Consider the following 20,133-nt stretch of genomic DNA (forward strand, 5'->3'; position numbering starts at 1 on the left):
TGAGCAGGACTGGACAAAGTACTGAGAAATTATACCTCAATGAAAATATAGCTAATATATCAAAGTATTAGTCAGTTAAAAGTTTTTTTTTAAAAAGTTATTGGTAAATGTACTCAGGTAATAAACAATAAAAAGTCTGATGAAATTAATTTAATGTCAGGTTTGTCATGTGTCTAAAACACTGCAATATTTACTGTATATGTAATAATATAGTAATTTATGTAATATAGTAATATTTACAATATAACTACTTTATGGTGGCCGAGAAGTGCAAAACAAAATAACTAATCCATACACACAAGGACGAATCAGACAGAAGCGGAAAAGGTAGGTATAGTTTGTGAATGGAATTCTTCCTACTGCTGCAGCTACTGCTGGACTTGTCTCGTCCAATCAGAGGAAAGAACTCCATTCGCAAACTATACCTAGCTTTTCCGCTTTGTCTGAATTGTCCTTGTGTTTTCTGATTTGTTATTTTGTTTTGCAACTTCTTGGCCACCGTACTTCTTAGCAAATTAATAAAACTTCCAAATTGTGCCCAACTGTACACAATCCTAAGGATATAAAAGTCTACAATTTTCTACTTGAAGGAGTTGCCCAGACCCCTCTAGTGTCTCCAGATCTGTTGGAAAAATCTCTGTTTTTACTGTCCTCAGTAAAGGCATCATCAAATATTAATCATACTGATGTCAATAATTTTCAAATCATTGTCTTATAGCTGATTCAGACTCATGATCAAATCTTGTATAACTGTCTTAATCATGTAATATTATAAAAAAGCTTGAGGTTTAAACCCATATCAATAAGCAATACTTACATTACAGCATTATCTATCTATCTATCTATCTATCTATCTATCTATCTATATTTGTATTAATATACGGTAATAAGATTTTTATAGTCAATTGAATGAAATAGAAATTTCCCAGGAAACGAAGGTGTGTATGAGAGAGTCTGCAGAGTCTGCCTTTGAACCCAGACACTCTATAGTGGAAGCAAGAGCAGTGAGGAAAAATGAGATGGAATATAAACACCTTGCTAAATCACAGGGTTATGAATAATAGATGGCACACCGACAGGAGGGAAGTGAGAGAGTGAAGGAGGAGTGTGACGGTATGAGAGCGTAGCCATGAGTGTGAAGATCAGGCAGTGACAGACTCCAGTCAGGCTGGAAGGATGACTGATGGATGAAGAGAAGAGTGAAGCATCACTGGACTCTTTGTTAGGAAAGCACAGCGCCCCATCTGTACATATCCATAACAGAACTGATACAGAACTCTGTATTATTATATTTACCCAGTATAGTCGGTTGATTGGTGCTTTCATGGTGTAAGTGTTATTTCTCTTGGTCTAGCTCCTGAAGGACTTCCCTGATGAGTTGCGTTCAGACATCGCCATGCACCTGAATAAGGAAATTCTGGAACTGGCTGTGTTCTCATCTCTGAGCCGTGGTTGTCTGCGCTCTCTGTCGCTGCACATAAAGACATCATTTTGCGCTCCTGGAGAATATCTCTTGCGACAAGGAGATGCTCTGCAGGCCCTCTTCTTTGTCTGCTCTGGCTCTATGGAGGTGCTTAAGGATGGCATGGTGCTCGCTATTCTTGGTTAGTAGCTCATTTACATAATGTGCCCATGCATGTTTATGTACCTTGCATATACATGAAAATGTGTGGACAACTGACCATCACACCCATATGTGGTTCCTCCTCAAAATGTTCATGCCCCTGTGCACAAAACACTGAACTCCATGAAGACATGGTATAGAAGTGAAGGTTGAAGTGGAAGAACTGGAGTGTCCTGCACAGAGCCCTGACTGAACCCCAGACCTCCTCAACATCAGTGTCTGATCTCATTAATGCTCTTGTAGATGAATGATCACTAATCCAAAATCTAGTGGAAAGCCTTCAAAGAAAAATGGAGCTGATTATAACACCAAAGGAGAATTTATTTGAAATGGAAAATAGTACATATGTGGGGGGTAATGATCAGGTGTCCACAAACTTTTGGCCATGGTTCATGCTCTCTATCACATCAAACATTTTGCAGGTCATAGTAGATAGTGGTAGAAGTGTTCAGATCTAATCCCAGTATCATGTGTATGCATGTCTTGTGGTCAGTCTGACACTGAGGTAAGTCCATTATACTGTCTCTCCACTAGCATGTGCTTTTCACTGAACATAAGGGAGAGATACAAATCATCAGATCATAATACACCCCTCAAGCACGATGATGATGTTTAGTATGTCTGCAGATTCTGGAATAATCATTTATTTTCGATTTTCAACTCCATTAAATATTCTCTTACTAACTGACCATCACTTTATTGTACACATGTCTGCATATACAGGTAAAGGGGACCTGATTGGGGCCAACTTGTCTGTGGAAAACTGGGTGATAAAGACCAGTGCAGACGTGAAAGCACTGACATATTGTGATTTGCAGTGCATTAATCTGAGGGGACTGTATGAGGTGCTGGACCTGTACCCTGAGTACTCCCACCACTTTGTCCAGGACATCACTCAAGACCTTACCTACAACCTCAGAGAGGAGCAAGAGAGCTATGTAAGCCATACATCTTTGTTTTTAATCTCCTCAGCCCATATCCCTGGGAAGCCTCATTTGAAAACAATAATTATTCTTCTTTATTGTTCTTACGTTACATATTTAATATATTACCTTACTAGTAGTGGTACAGCTAGAAGTAGACAAATAGGTAGAAAGTAAAGAGAAACAGCCACAAGTTTCTCATTTATGACAGACAATAGAATAGTGAGACATGTGTAGCACACAATGCTGGGAACATGCATGACAAAATGTTATGTTGAGATGTTATAGAGAAAAACATTAACTGACCAACAAGGCTAATGAATGGAAGCAAAAGTCTAGATCTTTGTCCTGGTGATCACCTGCAAACCTCACTCTGGCTTTTTTTTTTTTTAATGCCAGGACAATGGACACAGATGTAGGACTCTCTTGATAGTGGGTGTACGTAAATTGGTAACTGATGACCTAATGACCTCACCAGTTCCTTTGTTGTCTTGGGGTTCAGTTGAACCTCTTGGATCAAGGTTTGTTCATCCCTGTCGGCATTGTCTTGTAATATGGAAAGTGATCCATTGTGGGATTGGTTTAAGGAGACATGAGGTGTGGACTCATTGGAGGACATTCTTCCTCATGCTCTTGGGTATATACAGTCCCCTCTGAATGTATTGGATTGGCAAGACCGATTCTTTTGGCTTTGTTATACACTGATGACATTTGGGTTTGAGGTCATTTGATGATTATGAGATGATAGATTCAGACTGATAACAGAATTGATGATAGATTGAACAAGTGCAGATAAATATGTAAATATGTACATCAATAAATAAGGCTATGACAGAATGTGCATAGAGAAGTATGTGCAAGTTGTATTTACAGCAGATAAAGTGTTGTGTAATTATATATTGTGCAAAAATGTGTGCATTATGTACATTGTATGTACAGATAGACAGATAGATAAACTAGGTGTAATCTATGAAGTGGACAATATGTACATTATAATTATATTACACAAAGAAAATATTATAATTATATTATAGCAGAATGTACAGGGTGGAGCAGAACTGCAAGGTGGTGAAGTATTAGTGAGACATGAGTGTCCTACCGGTGTAGTGTAAAGTTCAGAAGATTACGGTTGTAGGGAAAAAACTGGCCCTGAACCTGCTGGTTCTAGTGCAGATGGACCTGTATCTCCTCCTGGATGGAAGGAGGTTGAACAGTTTGTGACTCGGGTGGGAGGAGTCCTTGATGATTTTGTGTGCTCTGCACAGACATCTACTGTAGTGAAGAGGCTCAATGGCAGGTAGTTGGGTGCCAATGATGCGTTGGGCGGTTTTCACCACCCTTTGCAGTGAATTCTTTTCACACACCGTGGAGCTGCCATGCCACACTGTGCTGGAGCTTGTCAAGATGCTCTCAATGATGCAGCGGTAAAAATTGGTCAGGATCTTGGGGGATAGGTGAACCTTTTTTAATCTTCTTAGGAAGTAAAGACGCTGTTGCGCCTTCCAAACCAGAGTTGAGGTGTTCAGATGCCAAGACAGATCCTCAGAGATGTGGACACCCAGGAACTTAAAACTGGAGACACGCTCTACTTTAGACCTGTCGATGTAGGTAGGGGAGTGTCTGCTGCTGTTAGATTTCCGGAAGTCCACGATGAGCTCTTTGGTCTTTGTGGCACAGAAGAGAGCACATCTGGCTTAACATGGATTTAATAGTTTCATTGAACTTTGGTTATTTAGGATGAGGAATGAATGTTTTGTACCTTTCAGCCAATCACACCACTCTTCTCAGGCTACTTTAATGGCTAGTAAAGAAAGCATTGGATTACCAAGTTTGAGTACCAAATTGAGTTAATACTGCCCCCTGCTCCACTCTCTGCACTGACTTCAATGGCGAAGTACAGCGGAAGATCTAGATGATAGAGTATGAGGGCTGCGGCAAAGCAATTCTTTCCAATTTGGAAAGATTATGTGGCTTTGACTGACCACTTGAGCATCTTAGGTTGTCCTTTTAAGGACCACAGAGCTACCCCATGAATGAAGCTACCCCATGAGCTTTGTGGTTGTGGCCAAAGATTTATACATTTATCTTTGATTTGGTCTGTCTCCAGCCAAACATAATTGCAAATTGTGTGAGGAATCCTTTACATTTTCCAGCAGAACCTTCATACTTGTTAGGCAAAATCTTCTTCTTCTTTTGGCTTTTCCCTTCAGGGGTCTCCACAGTGAATCATCTCTCTCCACCTATCCCTATCTTCTCCATCCTCAACACTTGCACTCACTAGCTTCATATCCTCATTTATTACATCCATATACCTCCTCTTTGGCCTTCCTCTTTGCCTCCTGCCTGGCAGCTCCATGTCCAACATTCTCCTACCAATATACTCACTCTCCCTCCTCTGAACATGTCCAAACCATCTTAATCTGTCCTCCCTAACTTTGTCCCCCAAACATCCAACATAAGCCGTCCCTCTGTTGTACTCGTTCCTAATCCTGTCCAACCGTGTCGCTCCCAAAGAGAACCTCAACATCTTCAGCTCTGCTACCTCCAGCTCTGACTCCTGTCTCTTCCACAGTAACACTGTCTCTAAACCATACAGCATGGATATTTTTCTATCACAACTTAAGCAAAATGATATTCATTGTGGAAGTGGATGAGTTCAAGGAGGGAACTGGGCTACACACATTTTACAATGTATGTTGTGGTGGAGGGCTTGAGGTTGACCCCTACAAACCCAGATGATTTGTTCCAGTGCTGTAACAATGTTTTGAAGTTGCTGGGCATGAACACCCAGTACCCCGGTGGGGAATGTTTAGACATTTTGTCCAGATTCCATATCAAGGTCAGAATCTGCACTAAACTCCACTTCCCACAATGCATCTCTGCCTACAGTTGGACAGCTGACACTGGTTCAGGTCAGGTTTTTTAATCAGGGGTCTAATAACCACCTGTTTAAAAGGTTTAGGTACATCACTATAGTTAAAAGAAGAACTGATTATTTTTATAAGAGCTTGTGGTGTTCCCCTGTTTAAAGAAACGTGTAGGTAAGTGTGGGTTAAATGAACAGTCTGAATATTTTGCCTGATATTTCCAGTATTATCATTGAAATCACTCACAAAGCCATTGTTGATGTTTATAGAATGTGTGTATTTTTTGTGCTGGTTTTATTCCTAGTTAATTTTGCTGCAGTATTAAATAAAAGCCCTAGGGGTCTGAATACTAATTAGCTAGACTGTTATGTAAGAAAAAAAAACTTCTAATGAATTTATGTTAAGGTATTTGTGTGAAATACCTAGACATAAATAACTGTGACTGTATCCTCTGCATCTGTCCTATTGTTTATACACTATATTGCCAAAAGTTTTGGGACGTCTGCCTTTACATGCACATGAATGTAATATGGAGTTGTCAATGATTTGGAGGGGTGTCCCAAAACTTTTGCTAATATCGTGTATCATGACATGGACAGGATATTGTCTTGTTAAGTCCGTTTCTAAATGGGTCTGATGGAGGGACAGAGGAATGAGATTTCTTTTTAATGTAAAAAACAATCCATAGCAGTCCATGTGTGTTACCGGTGGACTTTAGAGATAAAGATGAATAATGATGTCAAGATATATTAATGTGTGTTTCGTGCTCGTGTGTATCACTAATCAGGTAATCAGCTTATTCTCCAAGTCCATGGACACACAGGCATGTATTCTTGTCACTCAATGCACTACTTACAAAACTGGTGCTTACAAAACTGTGTAGACTCTAATAGCTCTGAGCTCATTTCCCTAACGAGGATCCATCTCTTGGCTCATTTGTCTAACAATGGGTGGCTAAGGGTACTGTAGCACCAAAAAGAGGGAATGATAATATGACACTCATCATAACAATGAGCCTTCTTTTCCACCTCCCTGAAGCCATAATGGTGGAGGGAGAAGTGAAAGTGGAGAAACAGTCATAGTCTTGTACGAAGTGAGAGCTGAAAAGGAACCGAGCAAGGGCTAGTTGACTTCTTTAGCGGAATCTGGCACTCTTTCAATTACAAGAAGAAAGAGCTTCAATTATTTAAAAGGGGAAAATTACTCTAGTTTCATCGGTTATGTCTACAGAAAGAACAATCTACTTTCTCAGGCATAAAGTGAACTATTTGTGGTTAGTGCATGGTTAGGGAATTCACCTCGGATGGCAGAGCACCAAGCGCACATATTTGCACACCTATAGACTATTCTACTGTTTCACACCTATGCTTGTGCCATCATCAATTATAAACATAATTAATTTGTTAATACACATGATCAACTAGCACCTAACAAATTAGAGGTAGGGGGCATGTTGAGGATGATTCAGGTGCTTTTTAAGGGGCATGAAAGAAATGTTAGCAGTAATTTTACCTGTGATAAGTGTATTGTAGTTAGGTCTCTGAAGGAGAAGTTTAGCGCATCCACATGCTAGACAGGGTCCGAGACAGTTAGTAACACCCCCCATCTCCCCCCCCCAAACTACGACATTAGAGCTCTCTCAGTGGGGTAAATGGGTGACGACCCAGCCATCTTCATCAGCCATGGCATAATAACTATAAGCGATCTTTACCTCATAGGTGGAGAGAAGGACAAATGGTAGCTTGAGCCAGCACAGTGTAACCACACACTCTCTTCGACATGTAGAAGAACTTCACATTCAACACAACGCAGTTACCAAACCTGACCTCTCTAATCTCAGTCCCAGGTGCGCACACACACACACACACACACACACACACGCACACACACACAGTCATCATACAATCATACACAGTATGAAATGTAGTGAAATGTTTTTTACGACTGTCCTATGATGGAAATAAAAATGAAAAACTAGAAAATAAAATATAAGAAATAATTGAAATAAAAATTAAAAACTAGAACATAAAATATAAGAAATACAAGTGAAATAAAATGTAAAACTAGAATATAAATATAAGAAATACAATTTAAATAAAAAAGTAAAACTAGAATATAAAATCTTAGAAATAATTTAAATAAAATTGCAAAACTAAAATATGAAATATAAAAAATACAATTAAAATAAAAATGTAAAACCAGAATATAAATATAAGAAATATAATTTAAATAAAAAATATAAAACTAGAATATAAAATATAAGAAATACAATTTAAATAAAAATGTAAATCTAGAATATAAAATCTTAGAAATAATTGAAATAAAAATGTAAAACTAAAATATAAAATATAAGAAATGCAATTTAAATACAAATGTAAAACTAGATATAAAATGTTAGAAATAATTTAAATAACAATGTAAACCTAGAATATAAAATATAAGAAATAATTGAAATAAAAATGTAAAACTAGAATATAAAATATGAGAAATAAAAAACTAAAATCTAAAATATAAGAAATACACTAGAAGAAAAGAAGAATCTAAAATAAAATGAATATCAAGTATAAAAAGAATATAAAATAGAATATCATTAAACAATAAATAAAAATAAAAATAGGATAAAAATAAACAACAGTAGAATAGAATAAGAATAGAATAAGCAGAATAGTGATAGTACAATGGACAGTGAGATGGGTGGATGGATCTGGACAAAATATAGATATAATGTGGGCAGATAGAGCTAAATAAATGACACTAAAAAACAGTATTTTTTTGGAAACTTGAAATATTTTACAATAGATATGTAAAAAATATTCACTCAAGATCAAGGTTTAAACTTTAATATAGAGCCTTAAAGGTTCTTGTGGTTTCTTGTGGAAAAGGTTGCCATGTTTTATCAAAATTCCACCCGAACATCAAATAAATAACATACTTTTCTGAGTCTTTTTGTCCAAGTTCATTGCAGACCAACTTTAGGAACATACTAATAGGAGATGTTCTGTTCATGTTCCTTTTTTTCCCCAGTGCTTACACAAGCCAAGCACTGATCTACAAAATAAAACCACATTTCTTACATTTTTTGTACAAACAACAGAATTATGCTCATGTACATCATATATTGGGCAGAGAACAGAGTATGCTTGCTGGGTTTACTCCTATAACTAATCACGCAAATAATTTAGTCTATAATGTATGTATATTTTAGTTTTTACTTAAATCTTGACTCTCAGACACATTGTGAGTCCTAGCTTTTTAGTAGATCCTGTTTGTGTGTCCAGTGAACTTTTCTGATTTTTCTAGAATGGAATGAACCTAAAGTCAAAGTGACCCTTCTGAAATATTATTAGTTTTATTGTTATCATCTGTAATTAAGAATTTCTTGAAAGACATCACTGCTTTGGAGAAGTTAAATTGCTTACTCAAGTCACTTTAGACAAAAGATAGAAACCTTTCTAGAAAGTTCTGCAAATTACTTCTTGTTTTTTTTTCAGTGTTTCCAGGACATAGTGGTAGAGTTCACAAAAAACAAAGAAGAACTGAGGGCATGAAGCCTTTTTTATAGCCACACATACATTACAGCACAGTGGAATTCTTTACTTCACATATCCCAGCTGAGGAAGTTGGGGTCAGTGCGCAGGGGCAGTTATGATACAATGCCCCCTGGAGCAGGGAGGGTTAAGGGCCTTACTCAGTTGCCCAACAGTGGAGCTTGTTTGTGCTGGAGCTGGACCCCTGATCAACAACTCAGAGCCTTAACCACTTGTCAAAAACTCAGAGCCTTAACAACCCAGAGCCTTAACTACTTGACAACAACCCAGAGCCTTAAACACCCAGAGCCTTAACCACTTGACTACAACCCAGAGCCTTAAACACCCAGAGCCTTAACCACTTGACAACAACCCAGAGCCTTAAACACCCAGAGCCTTAACCACTTGACTACAACCCAGAGCCTTAAACACCCAGAGCCTTAACCACTTGACAACAACCCAGAGCCTTAAACACCCAGAGCCTTAACCACTTGACAACAACCCAGAGCCTTAAACACCCAGAGCCTTAACCACTTGACAACAACCCAGAGCCTTAAACACCCAGAGCCTTAACCACTTGACAACAACCCAGAGCCTTAAACACCCAGAGCCTTAACCACTTGACAACAACCCAGAGCCTTAAACACCCAGAGCCTTAACCACTTGACAACAACCCAGAGCCTTAAACACCCAGAGCCTTAACCACCCAGAGTCTTCACCCAGAGCCTTAATCACTTGAACCACCACTCCCCCAAATTCAGGTCTTAAATCCAAATATGAAAACAGATACAAATATTTTGAGCAATAAACAGATATGGATAATGGTATTACATTACAGATCAGAAAAAAAGTTATTTTAATTTAATTTTTTTTGTTATAGCATACCAGTTCTTGGTTCATGATATTGGTACATGGTTTCATGGACTCCTGGATTTTTACACCTTGTGTTCATTTGTGTTTAGGGTTGTTGATGGTACAGAAGCTAGTGAAGGAACAGAGACAGGAAACTCTTCAGCATTCCCTTTCACTCCTGGTTATCAGAACAGTTCAACCAACACAACCGCCAGCAAAACAGGTGTGTGTTTATGTAAGGAAAGTGTGTAAGTGTGAAGGAAGTGAATGTATATGTAATAAATTGATCACTGGTAACTTTAAATCTCTTAACAGTCTGTCCAAATCATATTTGATTTTATCTGTATTTTCTATTTATTCCAGGTATTCTGCAGGTAAGCTCAGCTGAACTAGCAGCAAAATCAGAAGAGACCAGAGGACATTTAGGCCACCTTGACCAAGAGGTACTGTAAAACAGTTTATATTATTTTACATTGAGCCAAGCTTTTTTGTTGTGTGTAAATACAAGTGCTTCTGAAATCTCAATATTTCCATTACTCCCTTACCCTAAACCTAACCCCACATGTGCAGCTCTACAGTCTTCATTCAGGTTGAAATCCAGACTGCAGTGCAATTTCGGACTTTGGCCACCCAAAGTGAATGGTACAATGCCGCTTTGCAAGCGGTTTTCGGGGAAGGACTGAGCCCTGTCCTAAAGATGAGCTGCTTACTCTGTCTCAGTTCATAAACCTGGAGAACAAGAACATTTTAGAGCGCTAGAACAAATACTGCAGGCCAGGTTATTTGCTAAACCAGATCTGTAAAGTGCCTACAACCTGATCTGAATCTGGAAAAGAGCATTCATTACCACTAGGGGACACTATGAGTATCAGGTATTGCCATGTGACCTGACCAACATGTCAGCGGTCTTTCAGTCATTGTTTATAATAATGACATACTCATATACTCCAAATCCAGAGAACAACACTTGACTGTTAACCTCCTGCAACATCACCTGTATGTGAAAGCAGAAAAATGTGAGTTCCACTGCACCACAATCTCATTCTTGGGATATATTATCAGCCACCAAGTGGTGGAAATGGATCAAAACAAGGTACGAGCTGTGACAGAATGGCCAAGGGACTTGCAACAATTTCTGAGGTGTGCAAATTTTTACTGGCTCTTTATCAGAGATTACAGCATGATAGCCGCCCCCACACCTCTTTAGTTCGGGGGAAGCCCAAGAAACTCAGTTAGAGTGATGTAGCCCAGACTGCTTTTGAGCAGCTCAAGAAAAGATTCACAATAGCCCTGATCTTGAAGTACCCTGACACTGATCTCTCTTTTAGTGTTAAGAGGTGTATACCTCCAAATGCAACATAGGGGCAGTCCTGTCCCAAGGTCATGGCACTCCAGGAAATAAGGAACTATTATTGATTAAAGCAGCCTTGGAGGAACTTGGAGACACTGGTTAGAGGGAGCATGCTGTCAATACAGACTTTTAAGTCAATACAGACCATAAAAACCATAAGTATATTTAAAATGCCAAATGACTGAACCCACTCCAAGCCAGATGGGTCCTGTTCTTCACAAGATTCAATTTTACTGTCACCTTCAGACCAGGATCTAAGAATAGTAAGGCCCTGTTCTGGATATATCACCCCATTTGCCTCATCAATCAGAACCCATCTTACCACCATCATCAATTCGCTGAGAAGGAATGAAGGAAATACAACGAACCCAACAGGCAGAACCAGCCCCTCTAGAGTGCCCTCCAACTAAGCAATATTTTCCTCAAGCCCTTCGTACTAGAACCATACAGTGGCTACACAAGTTTCCCAGCTCTGGTCATCCAGGTATCTGATGCACTACAGCCCTGATGCTCAATGCCTTCTGGTGGCATATGGTTGCCACAGATGTCAGAGACTTTGTTATGTCATGTCAAATCTGTGCCCAAACCAGGACCTAATGTCAGCTCTTTGCCAGTCTCGTGGAACCACTGACAAGGCCCTAACATCCATGGTCCCACCTGGCCATAGATTTCCTTACGGACCAACCAAACTCGCTGGGATATGCCACAATCCGTGTCATCTTAGGTTTTCTTAAGCATGTCGCCTCATCTCACTCAAGGGATTACCCACAGCTATGGAAACTGCTACTGCCCTATTTCAGCATGTGTTCAGGGTGTACGACCTCTCCAAGGACATTGTTTCTGACAGGGGAGTCCAGTTTACATTGCGAGTGTGGAGGGCCTTCTGCGATCATTTGAAGATCATCGTCAGCCTAACCTCAGGGTTGATTTCTGTGTTTAACCTAGTTTGCTGTTGTGCGGTTTAGCACTTTTGGATTTTGCCTTTTGGAAATGTTTGCCATGTGGATTTGCTCTTCTGGTTGGAACTCTGCCTGTTTTCCTGATTATTAATGAATAAACTCGGTATATGGATTCTACTTCACTCGCCCCCGACTCTGCATTACAGTTAGCATTCAGTTCAGTGAGTTTGCTCATCTCCGAACAGAACCTCTGGAGTTGCATCAGAGTGACATTGTGTTCTTCCTCTCTGACAAAAGCCCATCTTCCCCATTTGCTTATTGTGGCTAGGAAGAGGGTTTTCCTATTTCAGAATGATTTCAGAACTCTTTTGACCTCATGGCTTGTATTTTGCTCTTGCATACTGTCAGCTGTATAAGCACAGATAAGTGCGTTTCCAAATCACATCCAATCCCCTGAATTTTCTATCATGAAAAACAATAAAACATCTCAAGGATGATCACCGAAGTCAGGATGCACCTGAACCCGGTCAGAGCATTAATAATTTAGAATTAATTGTGGTATCATTCCAACAGGAGGTACAAACAGTAAGAAATTTTGAGACACTTGAATAGTTGTTGTCACAAGACATATTAATATATTTGTTGAACCTATGGTAGCATGTTGCCTGTTATTGTTTATATTTATATTTTAATAGTTAGAGATAATATTTATTGTGAGATATAGGATAACAAGAGGTATGTTTTTGAGTGACCACTGATTATGTATTGCAGGTAAGCTCCCTCGGACAAGAAGTAGCTGAACTGAGCCGGGTAATGAAGAGCCTTGCCTTTCTCATCGAATCCATGATGGTTTTGCCACAAACGGCCAATATCTACAGCCCTCTCTGCACCCAAGGACATTCCACACAAACCATTTCTCCTGAAGACCAGGTCATACCTTGGATTAATCGGCTTCCTTCCAGACTGGTGCATTCTGGGATCCCTCCTGGAGGACTGGCAACCATCACAGCACAGGAACTGGTTCTGTTTTCCCAGTCAGATGTGAAAAACCTCAAACGCAGATCCCAAAGCTTGAAAACTGTGCACCAGACCCCACCCACTCACACCACTACATTACTTCATGCTGCACAACAATCACCTAAAGAAGGGACAGGTCACAGTGTCCAGGGTTCATCATAGCAACAAATCCTGAATGGACAAATCCCTGAGGCATGTGAACTATGACTCAGATCAGTGGATTAACGCGCACAAGTTAATTTAAATAATATTTATTTACATACACATTGAATAGAAGCTTTTAAATGAAATTGTATGACCAGTTTTGCAATGTTCTACAGGGGAAATTAGCTGCTCATTATCATATTCTGACCTTAACTACTACAAATTTAATCTAATTGTGGCTGAGGTCAAGGCTGGGCCTTGGGTGTAATGTATTGTAATGGATTAGATATACACTGATCAGGCATAACATTATGACCACCTGCCTAATATTGTGTTGGTCCCCCTTTTGCTGCCAAAACAGCCCTGACCCATCGAGGCATGGACTCCACTAGATCCCTGAAGGTGTGCTGTGGTATCTGGCACTAAGATGTTTAACAGCAGATCCTTTAAGTCCTGTAAGTTCTCTTTGGTCAAACTCACTCAAATCCTTACACTTATCCATTTTTCCTGCTTCTAACACATCAACTTTGAGGAAAAAATGTTCACTTGCTGCCTAATATATCCCACCCACTAACAGGTGCCATGATGAGGAGATCATCAACGTTATTCACTTCACCTCTCCCTGATCATAATGTTATGGCTGACCGGTGTATAGCCTAATCTCATTCAAAACATTGAAATCTCCTTCAGTATCTGACTTCCTTGGTCTCTAATAGACACAAATGATTTCGAGACAGTAATATGTTGTTAAAAATTCAATTGAAGTCACAGATTTTGACTATCACACCCTGTCGTCCTACCGATGTATGATCGTTCCTTCATGCTTGACCGTGAACGCAGTGCATACCCTAACAAAAAGTCTGACCAAAATAGCAACAGTACACTCACTCTGCTATAACTAAAATGCAGGCCTTAATTAAAAAATGCTGTTAATGAATGCACTGAACTCAACTCATGGAAGAAGCCTGCAGATGACCAGTGCGATGACATTTTTAATTAAAAGCTTTATGGAATGTTTTCTGTTTAAGGAACCGTTTTGATGCATGGCACTACAACGTCTGCACTGACCTTTACAGTCAGTTATTTAGACTCAGCACAGTTATCTGCATCTAGAAAAAACTTTTCAGCCTGTTTTTTAAAAAAGAGCATGTGTAAAATGAGTGGGCGTGGCATAACAATAGGTCATAGAGACTCTATATAGAGTCATACAGTAGGCATGACATGCGCATGAACGTCACCTCGAGATTGTGTGTTTCTGTTTCCGTTAGAAAGAAATAGCCGGGACATGGTGTGTGTGTGTGTGTGTGACCTGAAAGGTCCTTGCCCTTTCACCATGGTCCCTCCATTTCAAATGCATGTTAGCATTTCTTAGCAAATTTACTGGATTCAGAGATTTACCTGCATCCCAGTTTTAGAACTGTCAATATATTGCAATAATATCTTATATATTACAGCATTTTGCAATCCTCAGTGCAACACTGCTGCAAGCCCAGACACTCCTACTCTCCCCCCTCTGCTGGAGCAGCTTGTCCCAGAATGCTAACACTGCTAAAAAATTTATGAAAGGTATCGCAACTTTGGTCAGATTTTTCCTTCAAGTGTCAGTCTTTTTACTGGCATGAGAAAGACTTAATATTCTGTTGCATAAAACTAGGATTTAAAAAAAAAAAAACATATTTACAAAAACCAGCATCTACAACTTAAAGACGTATTTTTATACCTCTGTGTTCTTGGTGTTTCGGGGCAGAGGAAGGGTAATGATGGGTAAAATATGTAGCGTGGCTTAGCATAGAGCCGAGTACGCTCTCACTCTGGCCTGCTGGGTATGTAAATGGATGTTTAGAATTCTCTTCAATTTATATTATTATTATTATTATTATTATTATTATTATTATTAGCTTGTTAAAGGAAATAAATAAGAACTACTGATAAACTGATACATGGGACTGTCCTACTTATTCCTCTGTGTACCTTTCATATCAAAATAAGTCTGTTTGGATAACACCCCACACACACACACACACACACACACACGGTCAGGTCAGACGCTTCACACTTCATTACAGAACCTGATTCTTGACCAGACTAGCCAGAGACTTTAGGGCCGTCATTAAGTCTGACAACATGAATGTAGCTGTATAAAATATACCTCATTATTATCATCTTTATGGTACAGCGACACCCAGTGTTCAAACTAGGAAACTTCTTTTTAAAACTTTTTAACAGACGCAATGTAAGTAATAATAATAATTATTATTATTATTATTATTATTATTATTATTATTATTATTATTATTATTATTATTATTATTATTTAATTGTTTAGAAGAGTCTCATGTCAGTCATTTTATAGCAAAGAAAACCCCCAACACCCCCACCACATCAGCGTTCAAGAACAGCTCAGATGTTGGGAAAAAAAGGTACATGAAATCATATCCTGTCAATTGAACAGCTCTCAGAACACCACTGTGCATCTGTGTGGACAGGACAGGACAGGACAGGAAAGGAAAGTTAAGAAAAGAGAGAAAAGAAAAGAAAAGAAAAGAAAAGAGAAGAGAAGAGAAGAGAAGAGAAGAGAAGAGAAGAGAAGAGAAGAGAAGAGAAGAGAAGAGAAATAAAAAAAAAGAAATTAAAAAAAAGAAATAAAAAAAAATAAGAAAAAAGAAAAGACAAGAAAAGATAAGAAAGAAAAGAAGAGAAAAGAAAAATGAAAAGAAAAGAAGAAAGAAAAGAAAAGAAAAAAAAGAAAAAGACCTCACGAGTTTTGGAAAGAAAGAATGTGTGTGTGTGTGTGTGTGTTTGAGAGAGTGAGAGAGAGAGAGAGAGAGAGAGAGAGAGAGAGAGAGAGAGACTAGCTCAGGTGTCTTTGTCATTTTGTACTCAGTATACTAAGCAGTGCTCTGAGTAACAGCTCCTACAGTGAGAGTAGACATTTTATTCAAATTTTATGTTTTCTTTTGTTTTTCTCTGTTTTTCCTTTGAGGCTCTATCCCTGGAGCAGATATGGTCTCTCCTTCAGTGCTGCCTGAACATCCTTAAGCATCACTGGGGGGAGAGGGTTCGGCTTTTAGTAGAGAGAGAAAAAATATTAGGTATGATTGTGATCATGTGTTTAAAGATTATGTAGATTATGTATAAAGTGCAGGACTAGCTATGACATCATAACCAGAAGGTGACAGACATGAGGACTTCCTGGGACATAAAGATTCCAACCACTTCACAGTCAGCAAACCTGAGTGAATATGTGAGAGTGGTAATGTGACAGCATCCAAACATCCCAGTTCACCAAACAGTCTATGGCCATGACCTTTCCAGATCCAGCTCCTTTACCTAAGAAAAAATAGACATTGAAATCTTGACTAAACTAATGTGTCTTCAGCCTGGACTTAAACACTGAGACTGTGTCTAAATCCCGAAAACACTAATTGGAAGGCTGTTCCATAACTGTGGGGCTTTGTAAGAAAAAGCTCTGACACTGCTGTAGCCTTAGGGACATCAGGGACTAGTGGTAGGACATCAGGGTCTAGTGGTAGGACATCCAGAACTGGTCTGGGGACTTAGCCTAGGGGTAGGACAAAAGGGACTGGGCAGTAGGGGTAGGACATAAGGGACTGGTCTGGGGACTGAGCCTAGGGGTAGAACATAAGAGACTGGACCTAGGGGTAGGACATCAAGGACTGGTCTGGAAACAGGCCTTAGGGGTAGGACATAAGGGACTGGCCTGGGGACTGAGCCTAGGGGTAGGACATAAGGAACTGGTCTGGGAACAGGGCCAAGGGGTAGGACATCAGGAACTGGCCTGGGAACAGGGCTTAGGGGTAGGACATCAGGAACTGGCCTGGGAACAGGACTTAGGGGTAGGAGATCAGGGACTGGCCTGGGAACAGGGCTTAGGGGTAGGACATCAGGAACTGGCCTGGGAACAGGACTTAGGGGTAGGAGATCAGGGACTGGTGTGGGACCATAGTCTAGGGGTAGGACATAAGGGGCTGGCCTGGGAACAGGGCCTAGGGGTAGGACATAAGGGGCTGGCCTGGGAACAGGGCCTAGGGGTAGGACATAAGGGACTGGCCTGGGAACAGGGCCTAGGGTTAGGACATCAGGGACTAGACTGGGGATTGGGCCTAGGGGTAGGACATAAGGGACTGGCCTGGGAACAGGGCCTAGGGGTAGGTCACTTCAGTGCTTTATAGGTCAGTAATACATGATTCATGAAGTAACATCATATTTTTTATCTTAGCAATATTTCTGAGATGAAAGAATTCTACCCTAGTGATATTATCTACATGAGCTTCAAAGAAAAGACCAGAGTCAATAATCACACCAAGATATTTTACTGCTGGACATGATGAAACATAAAGACCATCCAGAGTTACTCTGTAATCAGAAAGCTTACTTGTGTGCACACTACATGTGTGTGTGTGTGTGTGTATCTGAATTTTAAACTACTTAAAGCTTAGACATAGGTAAAAAAAAAAAAACAACAAAAAAATATTTAAGGTCAGAGTGTAGGAATATGAGAGTGTATAAATATTAAACAGTGGAGACTTACTCAGCTGAATAATCTGAGAAAACTGATAGCTGACTTAGAACAACAGGACTTTGTATTACGGGCAGTGAGAGAAGTGTGGCCTGTAGGGAACTTAACGGACATCACAGACACTTTACTGCAGAGTGAGGTTGGAGGTTGGGGGGGCAGGCCACGCCCAGCTATCAACATACAGGAAGGTGAAACAGGATGTCCACTACAGAGAACCCACTGAGGGAAAATGTTGTGTCCAAAAGCAACCACATGATGGTGGTAGAGACACAGCCAATGAAGAAGTAAGACAGATTATTAGCTTGACCATGACGAAAGAGGCTATCTCTCACAGCCACAGCTTTCACCTACCAGAAAGCTTGAACCATAGCAATGGGCACCACTCGTATTATGTACACTACCCTGAAGGTACCCCTCATGACTGTATCTAGACTACTGAGAAATTTTTTATTGCATCCTGACTTGTGCTGCAGCCTTCTACTGCAAAATGACCAAAGTGGATTGTTCTTCAGTTCTGGAGGGCAACTAGCGATATACAGGGTATGCAGTTTCAGCTTCTTCAGCACCTCTGTCTTCTGTGTAGAAGGAAGTTATTGAGCATCCATGGTTTAATGTACTTGAGGTTATTTGCAGGTACACCTGACCCCACAGGCATCTGAAACTTCGCTATATCTCCAGTATACAGTATTGGCTTTTAATGTACTCTCCACCTTTCAGAGACTCTGTGTAAACTGTGTATTTAGAGAAAGTCCTGAATTGTGCTGCTTACCCTGATGATGTAGTGGTGTACTCAGATATCTGGGAACAGCACCCTAAACTAGTGCAACTGGAATTCAAATGTCTCTCTGATGCTTCCCTGGTACTAAATTTAGAGTTTGCTAAGGAGGGTATTTGCTTACCTTGGTAAAATTGTCAAGGCAAGGAACGGTGAATCCTTTAGATGCTAAAACATGATATTCCTGCATTTTCTTTTCCCAAGGCCTTGACACCAGTGATGTTTTCTTTTAGGTACGGCTGACTACTATTCCTTTTTTTGTTCATTCTTTTCTGATGTCTTTTTACCCCTCACTAATCTGTTAAGGCAGAGTGTCTTTTGTCACCTATATCTAAATAATAAATGAAGGCAATGACCATTCTCAATAAACAGCCTTTTTAACTCAAGCATGTCTGGTGATGGAAATGGCTGCATTTGCTCCTAAACACTAATCCAAACACCCTTAACTCTAAACTATACACCCTAAACATTAAACCATAAACCCTAGACACTAAACCCTACACCCTAAACACTAAACCCTACACCCTAGACGCTAAAACATACTCCCTAAACACTAAACCCTACACCCTAGACACTAAACTCTACACCCTAGACACTAAACATAGACCTTAGACACTAAACCCATAATAACCTAGACACTAAACCCTACACCCTAAACACTAACCCATACATCCTAGACACTAAACCCTACATCCTAGACATTAAACCCTACACCCTAAACACTAAACCCATACACCCTAAACACTAAACTCTATACCCTAAACACTAAACTCTACACTTTAGACACTAAACTCTACACCCTAGACACTAAACTCTATACCCTAGACACTAAACCCTATACCCTAGACACTAAACTCTATACCCTAGACACTAAACCCTACACCCTAAACACTAAACCCTACACTCTAGACACTAAACTCTACACCCTAGACACTAACGCATACTCCAAAAACATTAACCCATACACCCTAGACACTAAACCCTACACCCTAAACACTAACCCATACACCCTAAACAATGAAACATACTCCCTAAACACTAAACCCTACACCCTAGACACTAAACTTTACACCCTAAGACTAAACCCTACAACCTAGACACTAAACTCTACACCCTACACCCTAGACACTAAACTCTATTAACTAGACAATAAACCCTACACCCTAAACACTACACCCTAGAAACTAAACTCTACACCCTACACACTAAACCCTACACCCTAAACACTAAACAAATCCTCACAGTTATGCTCCAAAATCCACCAAAGAGTGGAGCTTATTACAACAGTAAAGTGAGATCTGGAAAGATTTATTTATAAGGATTTGTAGAAATTAATCATTAATCATTAAGGCTAGACCAAACTTATTTAATATATCTGTATAAAAACAGAGAATGTTTAGTCCGCCATGCTCCACGCTATCAATAACAGCATACTTTTTTAATCTAATGTTATGATCATAAAAACCTGTTTGCGCACGCGCGGTACAGATCAGGCATCATCATCCTCCTCATCACCGCGGCCCAATCCGCTTTCACGCATGCGCAGATTGGCTACCCAACCACAGGCAGACGTGCCGCCTGACGTGGCAAAGAGGGGCGGAAGTTCTTGTTTGT

General features: G+C 39.8%; 1 protein-coding gene and 1 long non-coding RNA gene across 2 annotated transcripts in view; one reads left to right on the forward strand and one right to left on the reverse strand.

Annotated features, from left to right (window-relative positions):
* The window catches only part of kcnh8 (potassium voltage-gated channel, subfamily H (eag-related), member 8), a 29,580-nt gene extending 14,544 nt beyond the window's left edge, over positions 1-15,036 (forward strand). Inside the window, exons 9-14 of the mRNA XM_058404405.1 lie at positions 1,355-1,604; positions 2,348-2,562; positions 7,133-7,260; positions 9,904-10,016; positions 10,157-10,236; positions 12,815-15,036. Of these exons, the coding sequence (XP_058260388.1) occupies positions 1,355-1,604; positions 2,348-2,562; positions 7,133-7,260; positions 9,904-10,016; positions 10,157-10,236; positions 12,815-13,222 (1,194 nt within the window). The 3' untranslated portion in view covers positions 13,223-15,036. The remainder of the gene's footprint in view (positions 1-1,354; positions 1,605-2,347; positions 2,563-7,132; positions 7,261-9,903; positions 10,017-10,156; positions 10,237-12,814) is intronic.
* Positions 15,037-15,971: 935 nt separating this feature from the next.
* Positions 15,972-20,119, reverse strand: LOC131362619 (uncharacterized). The gene is made up of 3 exons (XR_009206226.1): positions 19,985-20,119; positions 16,437-16,534; positions 15,972-16,268 (listed from the first exon to the last, which is right to left on the reverse strand). It is a non-coding gene; the product is annotated as an uncharacterized LOC131362619 (long non-coding RNA).
* Positions 20,120-20,133: the final 14 nt, after the last annotated feature.

This window comes from Hemibagrus wyckioides, linkage group LG12 (assembly GCF_019097595.1).
Source record: "Hemibagrus wyckioides isolate EC202008001 linkage group LG12, SWU_Hwy_1.0, whole genome shotgun sequence".
Lineage (NCBI taxonomy): Eukaryota > Metazoa > Chordata > Actinopteri > Siluriformes > Bagridae > Hemibagrus > Hemibagrus wyckioides.